This window comes from Dysidea avara, chromosome 13 (assembly GCF_963678975.1).
Source record: "Dysidea avara chromosome 13, odDysAvar1.4, whole genome shotgun sequence".
NCBI lineage: Eukaryota > Metazoa > Porifera > Demospongiae > Dictyoceratida > Dysideidae > Dysidea > Dysidea avara.
Genome location: NC_089284.1, coordinates 8,831,830 through 8,846,240, shown reverse-complemented (window position 1 = coordinate 8,846,240; position 14,411 = coordinate 8,831,830). Strand labels below are relative to the sequence as shown.

At 36.8% G+C, this 14,411-nt stretch overlaps 2 protein-coding genes across 7 annotated transcripts in view; one reads left to right on the top strand and one right to left on the bottom strand.

Annotated features, from left to right (window-relative positions):
- The window catches only part of LOC136242112 (uncharacterized), an 8,557-nt gene extending 8,453 nt beyond the window's left edge, over nt 1–104 (top strand). The window contains exon 12 of the mRNA XM_066033517.1: nt 6–104. The gene's annotated coding sequence lies outside the window, so the exon portion shown is untranslated. The remainder of the gene's footprint in view (nt 1–5) is intronic.
- LOC136242111 (uncharacterized) lies at nt 92–4,050 on the bottom strand. Of its 6 annotated transcripts, XR_010694482.1 has the most exons (16): nt 3,965–4,040; nt 3,252–3,317; nt 2,867–2,923; nt 2,764–2,818; nt 2,635–2,703; nt 2,524–2,580; nt 2,416–2,472; nt 1,704–1,777; nt 1,546–1,648; nt 1,426–1,494; nt 1,270–1,362; nt 1,115–1,216; nt 952–1,056; nt 819–907; nt 280–338; nt 92–216 (listed from the first exon to the last, which is right to left on the bottom strand). XR_010694482.1 is itself a non-coding variant. In XM_066033515.1 (15 exons), exons 1-5 carry the CDS (start codon nt 3,965–3,967, stop codon nt 2,548–2,550), a joined length of 294 nt encoding a protein of 97 aa, XP_065889587.1. In that variant the 5' UTR covers nt 3,968–4,050; the 3' UTR covers nt 92–216; nt 280–338; nt 819–907; nt 952–1,056; nt 1,115–1,216; nt 1,270–1,362; nt 1,426–1,494; nt 1,546–1,648; nt 1,704–1,777; nt 2,416–2,472; nt 2,524–2,547. The 6 variants fall into 6 exon arrangements, 2 of the variants coding, with proteins under 2 accessions (XP_065889587.1, XP_065889586.1); XR_010694481.1 differs by having other exon boundaries at nt 2,764–2,923; XR_010694479.1 differs by lacking the exon at nt 2,764–2,818 and having other exon boundaries at nt 2,635–2,720; nt 3,965–4,039.
- Nucleotides 4,051–14,411: the final 10,361 nt, after the last annotated feature.

The window sequence follows — 14,411 nt, the reverse complement described above, 5'->3', positions numbered from 1 at the left end:
CACAGGACAAACCTATACTGAGTCTATTGGCATTCAAGAAACACCTCAGATCATTATTTAACACAATATTTAAATTTGAGTCAGTGTACAATACATAATATCAAGAGTCCATAATATTATATTGTAAGAAATGTCATCCTTGTAAGTATAACAAAACATGCAACACAAACACATGGTTTACTTGTGCATGTCATCATTGGGATTAAATAATCCGTCCTGTACAAGATACATGAAGGTTCACTATCCGTCCATCATCATCCTTATAAACATATCAGTCACCTTAAGTTCATTAATCCACCAGTCTGTAACAGAATTTCATAGCTGGGAACTTCAATTCTCTGTTGGAAACAAATGATAGTAAATAGAAAATTTTGGCTTAGATAGCAAGGAGGGTGCACCATTAATCATTATTGTCAAGCCGATTAACAAACCAATCTGATATGGTAGTATAATATATATATAGGCCCTTCCTCTAACAATTTGTTCTTCGGATTCATTATAAAGTGACAGTGTGATAGTTCAATCAATTGTTGACATCACATAAACAGGAATGCCACTGTGAGTAAACTGCAAATGTTGAATGGGGAAATTTGCATGGATCTGTGAAATTAAATTTTGTGAACCCCCCACCCCCCTGTAAAACCCTGCTCTACAGCAATGGCATGCACACATTAGCAGTGACAACTAGGTGTCATGAGAACAGGTACAGCTATGTCATACTAGATATGTATATGTAAAAGCCACATACATGTTGTATGTTATCACACTTAATGAACATTGTCAAATGACTGCCACACAGTTGCATTACAAGAACATACCCCGCAGTCAGACGATGTACTTTTTGCAAATAAGCAAAAATACACAACAGCAATCTTTTTGTACTGGAACCAGTACTTTCTGATGATGCCTATACAGGTATTGATGATGATGTATTATTACAAATACTCTTACTATCCACTTGAGGATCTTATCTGATGAGTGTTCTCATAGATAGTATATGTATATAACTAAGACTTGTGAAGTGTGTTTCTTGAATGTCAGTAGTCAAGATTAGTCCTGTGATGACAGACAGATAAATGGACATGACTGGTTACATACTGTAGCACGTGCTCACTTGTACATGCCACTGGTTGCCATGGTGTCATTAGTTTTCTTCACTGATGAAGTAGAACTCTTTAAGACGGTAACATCACAATTGTAGTTTGTAATGATGCTCCTTTGTGTAACCATGGCAACAATAATAGTTGTGTGAATGTGGTTGGTGCTCACCTGTTCTGCAGCAGCTTTGATCATGTGGGTGGACACTTTGTTATAGTCAATAAACGTTTCACTTATCCCCTTGACAACACAGCCATTCTGAGGCTGGAGAAGTACATGGCCCTCACAACACACACCAAGATGGTAACAACACATCACCACACCCACCTTTATGGTCCGTGCCACCACTCCCACTGGGCTCTGTAGTAAGGCTTCAATTATGATAATTTGGTAGGCCTGTTACGATGGCGGAAATGTGATACAGTAGTATGCTGTTGTCATGCAAACCTTGTGTTGTAACAGCTATCACTATGGCAACATGTCACATAAATCAGGGTAGCTACATTTCATGTTGGACTAGTTGAGGTGTCCACAGTAACGTTAGCCTTGCCTAACAACGAAGTGGCACAAATGATTGTGTGAAAAAATCACACAACTTATCATACCAGTATCTCTGAAGTTGTCATCATGGTGATAGTGCCATACAATTCATCTCATTATGAAATACCACAGTCAACACCTGTGACAAGATCACATGACCTCACAAGATAATACACAAGTAACGGTTCCCACATATCACCTTTATTTTGTACCATGCAATTTGTCACAGCAGTTGCAACAGTATTGATATGCTGCACAAAATGATTTGCTAGACAATGGCTTTGTTAATTAGCTTATAGTATAGTTGAAAACACCCACAAAAAAATTCTTTTTATCATAGCCTTCCCAAATAGCACTACTAACAAACCAACTGCTGCCACAATAAACATATAGGAGTGGTCGTCAATACAGTACATGAGTTTTCATGTCCCAACAACGGACCAAGTTAGACACTAATTGGGACCTATTACTTGACACGGACTGTATATTGAGGTGGTGTTATAAATGAGGTCATGAAGTACATCTCAGTTGTGTTTGGGACCTATATACTTGACAAGGTCACTATATTGAAGTGATCTTACAACTCTTGGCCTAGTGACATGACCGTAATTGTCATAGTGGGTTCGCTCATTATATTACAGCCACACAACACCCAAAACACTACAGCAGAACCCCTCTATACAAGATATGCGTGAGACTAATTATACTTTATAGTTTACACCAGCACAAAGGAAGAGAAGTTCCACTGTATCACACAGAAATGATAAGATCACGCACCTCTTTTTGTTGTCTAATTCAAGTCATCATCTGTTGTACCTGACTAGCTCTCACTTCCTAACAACCAATCAGAATAGCTCGAAGTTTAAAGACGTCAATGCTAATTACCATTTTCTTTTGAGCTTCTTCCAGTTATTGTAGCAGATGGATCTTGTCTTCTAGCTCCTGTGATGATGTCATATAAGCTCATGTGATGTTACATGACAACAGAGTACACACCTTCTTATCTGTGTCCCCTTGTGTGATGACCACTTTCACTGCTGTCTGTTGTTTGTGCACCTCTCCCTCCTCACATACAGTGTAGCCTTGTGGTAAACAAAGTGTGACTTGAATAACGTAACCACCCACTTAAAAAGTCCACAAATTTTGACCCAAAATCAATGTCCGTTTGCCATACACTACACTGTAGTGAGACCAGCCAAGTTAAGTCACAATAACAGATTATACTCACTGGCTTCTTCACTTACTAACTTGCTACTTCTTCTTGTTCCTTCAGTGACACATTCCCCTGTACAACGACAACAACAAAAACAACTTCACACCGCTACAAGTCTCAGGAAATGTTCCACCAACTAGTAACAGCTTTACTACTCTCCCCCTAATGACTATTTACACATTAGGGTTATCGGTAGCAGGATGCTCTGGGAGCAACAATGTTTTTGAGATTAGCAAGTTGTTTTGCAACATTGTAGAAAACCACTAAATGCTATCTCTGTCTCACATGACTATCATCAGTCTAGCCCCACCCCCTTACACTGCAAGGTTAAGCTCGGCTATTAGGTGATACCTGTCTCGTTCCTTAGCTCCTCTTTCAGCTGTGTCATCAGGATGCCTACCTTGAAGCAGGTCTTTGCCTTCAGTTCCAGTGTCTCCTGAGTAATCTGCTCTATATCAGTGCATCCCTGTGACAATTTGAAACAATGAGCAATATTAACACACATTGTGTCATCAAATATACCAACCACATAACAATTATTCAAATACGTGATTAGCAGCACCACTCTAACATACAGTAATACAAGCATAGACATGCCCAGGGCTATGATGCATGACCAATCTCCTTTAGTAAACACAAAGCTTCACCACAGCAGCACTATAGTATTGGATTACAATGGAATAATGGTATAATTATGTTATAGCTCCCAACGGAACTGCTTCTAGAACACCTACTACTGAAACTAGTACTGCATGTGCACACTAAAAGGATTAGAAAATGGCAAGCCATAGATTATATATTCCCTAGGTGGGGAATATATAATCTATGCCTGAACAATGTGACTTCCATAAAACAAACAAAATTTAACGGTAAATTCACAAAACGTAAAAATTTTATAACTCAGAAGTGGGCCCACAAAAATGAGTGCTTCCCTGCCAGTTCACCTGAGTAAATGATGCAAACTTAGCTGTGCTTTTTGTGGGGTCACCAAGCTGAACCCTCGACTGAACTGGACACTGAACGACTGACATACTGGCATATCAAATGAAGATAGCTACTCGTGTAGTCTCAGGAAATCCAACTAACCAACAATTGCAGTTTACACTATCATACCATATAGCCGGATATATTCGGTGTTCACTATTTCATGTTCTTATAGCCTTCATTTCCTCCACTCCTAGCGGCAAGTTCAGCCCATGGCGCAGGGGCGGATCTAAGATTTATAAAAGGGGGAGGCTAACTCAGGTACTAATCTCTTGGGTAGAGGTGTGCGAAGCACACTTCCCAGAATGCGAAGCATGCTGGAACTAGGGGGGTCTGGGGGCATGCCCCCCCAGGAAAATTTTGAAAAATAGATGCTAAAATACTGCAATTTGGAGACATTTCCACATAAAATTCATACCTGTAGATATTTTATATACTGCCTTTAGATTATAGGTATGGCTCTCTGAAGCATTTTGCTAATGGAAAAGTTTGGGTAGGTACAGACAACCAAGTACATGATGCACCCCTCTCACAATTGCACAACACTGAATAGGTGCATGTTAGAGTAAGAATGTTGAAAGTGGAAAATTTTGAAATTTGAACAATACAAGATTGAATCTGAGAGCATTTTCAATGGAAATTGTGTACCTGAATTAAATATTGCCATACATATTAACTACACAAGTAGATGAATGAAGCCCTTTAAACAGACCAATGCACTTCATTGTATGTATAGGTGCAGGCAAATTTGGAAAAATTCCATAACAGAACCAACTACATGTTTCCAGTGAATGTTCTATTAGAGTAGTTAGCTGACTGCTCTATTAGAGTACACTTGTCATAAATACACCATACGCAGCACAGACAGCCTGTGACGACTCCTTTAAGCAGGAATGTCTCAAAACCTACAAAAGTGAAAACACAGCAACAGTAAAGCCTACAATCAATGAAATATACCAAATTAAAATAATTGCAGCTGCTATAAGTTGCTTTGACTATAATTGGACAAATCACCTCTAGCTTGCCTGTTTTTGAGCCAAACTTCCTGATATGGGTCACAAATGTAAACAAATTCACTAGTCTGAACAAACTTTTGTCAATTTGACAACAGAGCTGTTGACGGTCCACCGTATATACCACTGTATAATACTGCTCTTGTTTGAGAAGCATAGTTACATTGCTTGGTGAGTAATACTCACTGCTATATATGCACGTTCTCCCTCTCTTACACACAACACATACACACACAAAGAAGCCACTCATCTGACCAGGATACTGACTAACCCATTATATAGGTAAGCTAACCCCCAGTACAGCACAGGGGCCTTAAGAGAATAACAATGCCTGGATCAGTGATCTGGTCCATATCTCTTTCAAAAGGCACGATGTGCATGCATGATATAGTTGGCTTACAGGGCAAAGCAGTGGAACTTCACTGAACAATACACACACTCCATCAGCAACAACTTTTTTGTGCTCCACATCTGTGTGATAATTGCTTGTTTTTACAGTCACGGCAATGAACAGTGATCAGTTGTGGGATGATGTACCATTATGGGATGACGTTCCATACACTGATTCTAGTACAAGTACTCCTAAGGCAAACTTCCCCAAGAATGTAAAAACAGTTATTGCAAGAATCTGTGCACCTTTGTCAATCAAGCGAAATTAGCAAAATGAAAGAAGCAACATGACACAAAGAATGACATTAGATACATACAAATCCTCAACCTCCACCACAGCACGGTGGATGGAAAATCTAAAACTTCCTAAACTCAGACAAAGCGACTATAACTACTTGGACTGGTTAAGTGTTTCTGGTGCAGGATTCTTAACTATGATTTTGAAACTGAGTCAAGCCGGTTTATACAAATAATCCACAATGGTGACCAGAATCACTGGATAACTGTAGCCAATATTGGAAGTGATGAGCCAGAAGAAGTCTATGTTTGTGTATTTAAACACAATTTGATGCGATCACATTTGATCAGATGTCTAGAATCTCAGAAAAAAGTTCACTACGTACTTTCCAAATGACATCATGGCCTGAAGATTGTGTGCAATGAAGATGTGAAAGTGATTTGCATATGCCAGATGCCAATAGCTCCAAAGCAGCCAAAGATGATATGTTGCACAACATGTGAATCATGGTTCCATTCGGAAGTCTGCCTTACAGACATACCCAAGACTGCTGTCTTGAATTACAAAAAACATTGGTCATGTCCTAAATGTAATGACAAACAAATTTAGTTGTACAATTTACTTAATTTTGCCAGGTTGCTGCTTATACAGAGAGGAATTTGTATTAATTTACTTGAACTGAACTGTTTGTGTATATAGAATTTTATTATTTTGTATGTGGTGTGGCGTTGGCTACCATGTATAGATCATGAATGAATATTGACTACCTATGAATACGGTATGCTATATAAGCTGCATGTCTTTCCCATTCTATGTTCACCAATTCTATGCTGACCCGTGAAGAGCAATTTAAACATTTCTAAAGTCTTAGTTTTAGCTAATTGTATGTAATTGGTGTAGATTATGTATAGGGCACTGCTGGAAAGCAGTAGTTTTCTGCTGATGCAGTCTTCCTTAATAAAAAGGGTTGGGCACTGCCAAACTAGCTTAAGCACAACCATAGGTTATATATTCTTTACCCATAACATATCTATGGCACATGATAAAAAATTAGTTCCGTTCCATAAAATAATGTAACGGAACTGTTCCACTCCGTTTCCTATAATAATGAACCCCGGAAATGCGTATGGCTGTTTACAAAGCCAGTTTCTTGCCATAAATTTAATTTTCATGTTTATCAGATTTATGGTCACGTCCGAGGATTCCTACCATTTTGTTTTATTGCTACCTACCCTCATGTATACTTTTGTCATGATCATCATGATGGTATTACCCCCCATAGAGGGATTCTTGAACTACAGCTATGCAGGCATTGATCACTCTGGAGTGGTTTGTGCATGAGCTACAGTTACACTGTATCAAATTATTATTATTATTATTAACACTTTACAGTGACCAGCACTGAAGGTCTGACAGCAACATGATCAGTTGGTTACTCCATGCAAGCCTGTGCTGAGATCCTATAGCTAACAACTGATGTATGTGGTCTGTTGCAGGCTGCAGCTATATATAAATCTAAGTGATCAACGTGCAGATGGCTGTCTGCCTATGAGGGAGTCAAGTTATTGTATTAGTTTTTGTAGTACTTCAATAGCCAAAGCTACAGTTACCATGTAAACAGATATTATGTTTCATGAAATTCCATTTGATAAAATAACAAAGTAGTTTATGCTCAACGTACCTACTATAGCTAAAACTGAACTCGAATTGAAGACATATGGAAGTATATGATGTATATCTTGCTACAGCTTTTGTTAGTTGTTTGGTGATTTGCTAAGATATAGCTACATACATGTAGTGGTAAAATATAGTATCAAAGTGTCATGAAACAGACTAGTTGATATTACAGGCTAAACAATGAAAAAAGGAGGACTACCTCAAACTATCCTACCATGCAGTACATGTAGGAACTGATCCCAATAGAGCATGCAGTCATAGGATTTGTGTAGAATATAGTCATACAAGTAAAGTATATTCTATAAAAGAGCATGCAGTCACAAGTTTCATTGCCTGATGCCATATTTGGTAATCTAAGGGCTAAAAGAAACAGTAGCTGTGGCTCTTGAAAGTGATTTGGGCTTAACACGTTGACCACACTACCAGCATTTTTGAAGAAGAAATTGATTGAATGGCAACTTGTAAGCAAATTTAAGATCATACTGATGGGAGAATTGTACTCTTTATGCAGTCTTTATGCTGAGAAACTAGTAGCTACTATTCAAAAGAAAATTTTGATTAAGAGAAATGGACAAACCCACACTTCATCAGCTTTGACGAATTCTGTTGTATGGTCATGTACATAATTGTACAACTCAAACACTGATACAACTATTTAATTAGTGACATCATGTTCTCACTACTTTACAAAGAGCTATACATAACAGTTTCTTAGTGACAAATCATATAATGGAATAGGGAGCCATACATGTACACAACAGTGTCAATAGGAATCAAAATGAGCTCATTGAATTGTCACAGTATACTTATTGGATAAGGCACGTATTCTATTTCACACATCCATACTGCGTGTATATTCACACACAGCATGCACTTGTACACTGATTCCTATGGTAAGCATTTTGTTTAGATATACTTAACATGCTGAGTTAGATGTGGTAGAAGGGTGGTAAGTATGCCATATTGTGTAGTGTTGTTCAGTGAAGATGTTTAGTTGTGTTTGCTAGGAAGGTTATGTTGCGCAGCAATAACTTTACACTGAGAACAGACCTTGACTGACAACATAATAAACAGACAGAAGAACACAAAATTTGGGGAAAATTTGGTGGTTATAAATCTATTAAGAGGATCCCACCAACTGCGAAATGGTGCCATATGTCAATTGTGGCACTTGTCCAATCACGGTGTCAGACTGTTGGCTGAACAAACCACTAAATGCTTGTTATAATCAGCGATTGCAGAGGTGGATCTAGGAGGATCCATGGAGTCCCTCTCCCCCCACCCCTTGACTGACTGACTTGTTAACGCAAGTAATAAAAGTAACAGTATGTAGCTATTCCTGAATCTAGAGCACTGAAATCTTACAAATGACACCTCAAGTCCACACACCACACTGAAATAATACCGTTGTACGTGGGAATATAGAAATCAAAATCTGCTATGAACAACAAAGTATCCCAAAACATTACCAACCCCTACAGAAAATAAGTAGCTAACAGTAACACTGTTATGACTAGATACTATGTACGTAGACACTGTCCAAACTAGCAGTACTTACCTAGTTTCCCAGCATGCACCACTTTTGTGCTGAGGGCAGTGCATCCAACCCAGGAAAAAATAGCTAAGTCCAAACAAAATGATAAAATTGACCACTCATGTACTAAGCCTTACATTTCAATGCACATGTGCAGGTATGTTACCCACATTGCCGGTTCACACCAAAACATTATTGCAGCCAAATACTATACACTGTGTCAAGTTGTGTCGGTGTGATCATGGCAAGTTTTACAAGACACCGGGTAGTAGAATAATAGCCTTAGTGACAAAGAGAAAACTACCATCTGTATTCATGGCATCATTAATAATGTGGTTTCCATTTACACTAAGCGTTATAGGAAGCCTCATCACGACCTAATGCATTTAGTTGACCTGAACAATCTACCTGGCACTAGTCCAGTTACAAAGACTTGACAAAAAAAAAAAAACAGCTGATGTTTTGATAACTGTGTATATAAACTAAATAATGTAACACTAAAACTGTGTACATACGTAGCCAAAAACCATAACAGTGGACATATAATATTAAATAATTTATACAGTAGTTGCTCATTCATACAAATTGGAGTTTGTATGGCAACATAGTATACAAATTACTTATACGTACAAACAAATGAAGTACGTACATGCATTACTCAAACAAATAGTATGAAGACTGCATTGGTGTTTGTGGATCACCCCATCACTGCCATGCTCACATGCTTATGTGTACTGAACTTTGTTAAACACTGTAGCAACTTCAGCTGTCTTACTTATACAATGCTAAAAATTGGCAAACAAGCTAGTAGGCTACAAAAAGAAATGCTGTTGAGTCAGATAAACTTTTATCCATCTTTACATTTCATACAATGCCTTATTAGACTGCAGTAGCAAAGCTCATGATATCATCCAATCACACATATCTAAGCAAAATAGAACAAACACCTAGCTTTCGCCTAAAGGAGTGCATGGTTAAGGTCAATGCAGTCTCATGACTGTTGTCACCCAGATCCTACCTCAAGTACCTTATAAAAGCTGGTATACTTGAGGTAGGGTATGGATGACAAGGTCATTGGGATCTCTGTCTGAGCCCCCTTCTTAGGTAATCATCACTATGTATTCTGGTGTGCTTATACTATTAGTTACGTATCTGCCACACACTGACAAAATTTTATGCTTGATCAACTGCAAGGTGGACTATGATGAAGAAGAAGAGGTCTCACCCCAGACAAATGTGGCTGCAAGAGTGTGGAGGAAGGTTTGCATGTAAAGAAGCACAGTAGAAATGTACTGTAATGAGTATAGGGTGAAGTTAAATTATTTTACAATTGTAATTGCACTATGACTGTGATTTTGTTGAAATTACTGTTTAACTATAAATACATTGAAATCTATTTGATATTTAAATAAACATACAGGTGACAAGCAAATATTTTATAGACCAAGGATCATTTATAATCTAATTGAGCAGTCAATGATAAATTCATATTCTGGAATAACATTTAGAGGTGGTTCCTACTGTTACATTCATTTTCACCAGAAGAGTTCACTGACGAAGTGCTTTTGTCCACTCTCTTTTTTCTTTGTTCATATTATTTGTGCTAAAACTAAGCAATCTAACTAAAATAACCACTTTATGGTTTTAAAGTGTGACTGTTCTACAATGAGTATCTCGTTGCAAATAAAAGTTGCACTTCTCAGTTTCCACCATCTGTGATGCCAGTACTCAAACTTGCAAAGGAAAGACAAGTTGAAAAAATGCACAGATGACTTGTAGAAACCAAATTCTACCATAAGACACCAAAATATTTCAAAACACCACATCTCAGTAGGAAAAAAAGCAACAATACAGATATGTCCCAACGGTATTTATGTCATAAAGGGCATAAAGCTAATAACTCCATCTCAAGTCAAACTATATGAATTATAGTGATCACATGTTGACGCAATTGATCATAATTTCTACTTGTAAACAAAATGAAAACTTAGAATATGAATTGAATCATGCGCAAAGATTAGAATAAGTGTTTCATTGTTTGTCAGTAAAATCGTTAATTATCTTTGAATTCAGATTTTTACTCTCAGTTGAAATTGACAGTTCCTTAGAATATGTGACTACCCTATTAGATTACTTTAATCTTCAATCTTGAGTAAATGGCTCAAAATTTAGAATAACAGCTAAGCAGAAGTAGCTATACATACAAACAAATACATCAATTGCAACCTTTGATACAATTTTCATCCCCAGGTATATACCTCAACATATGTGGTGACCTATATAACTAACATGTCATATGAATAGTCAGATCTTTGGTATAACGCATCAGAGGGTTGCTGAGTTTAGAATATTACATTATAGATAATCATAAAATGTGCTGGGTGATATATTAGATAAACAACATCATACACCCAGAACATGGGAAGACGGCATATGCCCACTAGTGTGCATCCATTCAGTAAATTGTAATTTCCTGTTGCATGAATTATTTGATTAACAGTTGATTTACTGACCACGGTACACTTGAGCAATATTTTATATACATAGTGGAATCTCAGTCAATCATATGCCAGTTATCAGTGTTGTGTTGAATCGTGTACAATCTTGTACAAAGCATTACAACTCAAAATGCCACATTGAAGTCATACTTTTCTACAATTCTGTACATTGCCATCTGTGCATTGCCATTGTTGGTGAAGCAAAAATATAATTATGGCCATTTCTTTAAACTATACAAATGCTAAGAAAAACAATAAGAAGGATGCTACATTAACCAAATATAATTTCCGGCAAAACACTGAAAAGTAGCACCTTTGCTGTAATTTTTCGTCGGAAACTAAAATGGGATCATAAATGCAAACAAAAGAGTCCAAGATAGCTACTGCTATTCCTCTGATAGAGAGTTCTGCTGTGTAGCTATAGTAAGATGTAGCTATTCATGACAAGAAGTTTTTTCCCAGCTCTAAGATCTTTTGATCATTGTACATGACTTAATTGGTTGCGTAGTTTACTAAATTAACTGATCTTGAAGAAATTTGTAACTGGTAGCTAAGACTTCCTCTATATATATATATACTAATTCTTACACATGTTTAATAGCAAAAATCTCACTAAATAATTAACTACATTAGTTGTACTATGTCAGGTACTCACTGTAGTCACATCATTCAGGGTTAAAAACTTTCCCAGCATCTGAACGTAGATAGCTACATACCCTTTTTGTTAATAGGTCAATGCATGACATCATCACATCATCTCCAGGTATGCACTACCTTTAATCTCTTGAGATTCACATATAACACAATAGAATAAGAGCTCAAATTTTGAGGAAGACTTAGACACTGTGATTCAGCATAATATCTAGTCAAACTGATCCCGTGATGTCCTAAGCTCTCATCAATATATATCATCCCGAAATATCAACTTTCAGTCCTGAACTGAAACATAACTTCCCAACAGCCACTGTTGAAGACATCCCATTGTAATATTATATACTCATTGGACATTCATAACTCTTACAGTATCAACTAGTAAAACTATGCTAGAAACACTCATCATTTTTAAAGGGAGATGTGGCTGGTCATGAGTGATGTCAGTTAAAGCTATTCAACATAATTATTATAGTTTTCTAAGCTATTTGGAAGTTGTTCTACATGTAAATACTGAACAACACCTACATGCCAAATCAATAATAGTGATCCCTGTACATTCTTGTGTGTCAGGTGTTTTAGTCTGCTGTGGTAAACAAAGTAGCTTTTTTTCCCAGCACTGAGGCATTAGCTACATATATATATAGTTTAGTGGATAAACATTAAAAATCAACTGTACAATGCAAAGAATGACTAGAACAACAAAGAACACAGCAATTAAATGACCAGAAGCCATAAAAGTAAGACTGCTTATAAGACCAGGATTCTACACTCTAGGATTCTGGAAACTTGTATATAATCTGATTCTTCTTTTGGCTGTTATTGCTATTATCTGTTACTGTTGCTGGGCTATATGATGTCCCTAATATGCAAGGGTCCAAAACTAAAAAAAAAATCTTGTACGAGATTGTACGATCTTGCAACGATTGTAAGATTGTAAAGCAATTCAATGAAATATTGAAATATTTAATTTGAATTTTTGCAACGTGTGTGTATTGCAATACTGGAGAACACATACATAGCCCATATTTTCATGGCATGTTTGCTACTTAAAGGAGAAAAGTGTGATAATACAGCAAGGTGTCCCATAATACCTGCTGTTTCATAATACCAGCATCTACTCTATATCGATATCTTCTGATACCTATATGGTTCTCAGCATTCAATATTTCCATATAATAATTATATCATGTGATCAATTCAGCTAGTTTCATGGTTTTGATCGTTGTCTAATCATTTGATATGATGTTCCCCTATAGGCTATAACACATGGTTTTTCCCTTATATGACTAATTGGCTTCTTGCTACATTCATCAAACCACTTTCTCATTGTAAGGTCTTAATGTTTCACAGATGTGGTGGTGCAGTGTTTTGGCAAAACCTGATCTCTTAAACAATGACTGTCAACTCCCAAGTACTCTTGTACAAGTAGTCATAAGTGTAGTAGCAAAGAAAAGGGAAACATAACTGCTTTTATTATTTCAGAAGGGATTTAGCTAGCACCTACACCTATGAAGATCAAGACACTCTAATAGAACAGTCATTATACTGTTAAAGTAGCTTGCATTCTTATTTTGATCTGCCCAGTCACTGCATGCTAGAGGGCAAATAGCCCATAAAGCATATAATAAATCTTGTGTGGCCTAAGTAGGCAGTACAAATTTCTATTGTGCATGACCATACTCACCATTTATGATATGAAAAGTAGCAACAGCACTGTCCCACACTTAGCCTGCTTAGGATATATTGCAATTTGCAAATGAAACACACATGATCTTGTGTATGCCATTCTTTAGGTCCATAATAATTATATATGTGACTGAATTTTGGAAAATCACCCATATGGGCACATTTGACACTTAAAATATTCAATGAAATAACAAGCTTTATAGTGCAAATGTACTTGTTGATGGTTTTAAGCCATTCTCAATACCTTAAATTACTAGATAATTTTAGAAATATTTTTATAGCTCTCCTCTGCTCATAATAGCAACCCACCAAACATGAAAATTCTAATTATTTCACGCGCACCCATATGGGTGATTTTACAAAATTCGGTCACATATAGCTACAGCTAGCTGAACTACTCATGACTGACACTTATCCCTACACAACACAACTCTTGATCAATGCAGTCCACTTATAGAAAGCAGTATATATGATTTAGATATTTGTCCATAAAACCAGTCTACACAGTGGCTAAAAACTACTATACCCTGAGACTGGGGGTACACATAGTTTTTGAAGTACGTAAGTACTTTTTGTGCCGTATATTGCCATGATTCTCCAAACAGTTAAAGTAAAAGAGGGCTTGTGTGACAAATTGTCAGTAAGAGGAGAACTGTAGGGATTTCTGACTAACTTGTGAGATCTAGGGCATACTCCCCCAGGAAATTTTTGAAACATAAGTGTTCCAAGATTGAATTTGGAAGCAATTTTAGAGAGATCTGGAAGTAATTTAAGAAAATAGACAAAATTTAAGTATGTATAATTGTATAATATTATATATATAATTATGCACGTGCAAGCTTCATTTTATTGGATTTAGGGCAATTTCATTTTAGAGTGAACTGTA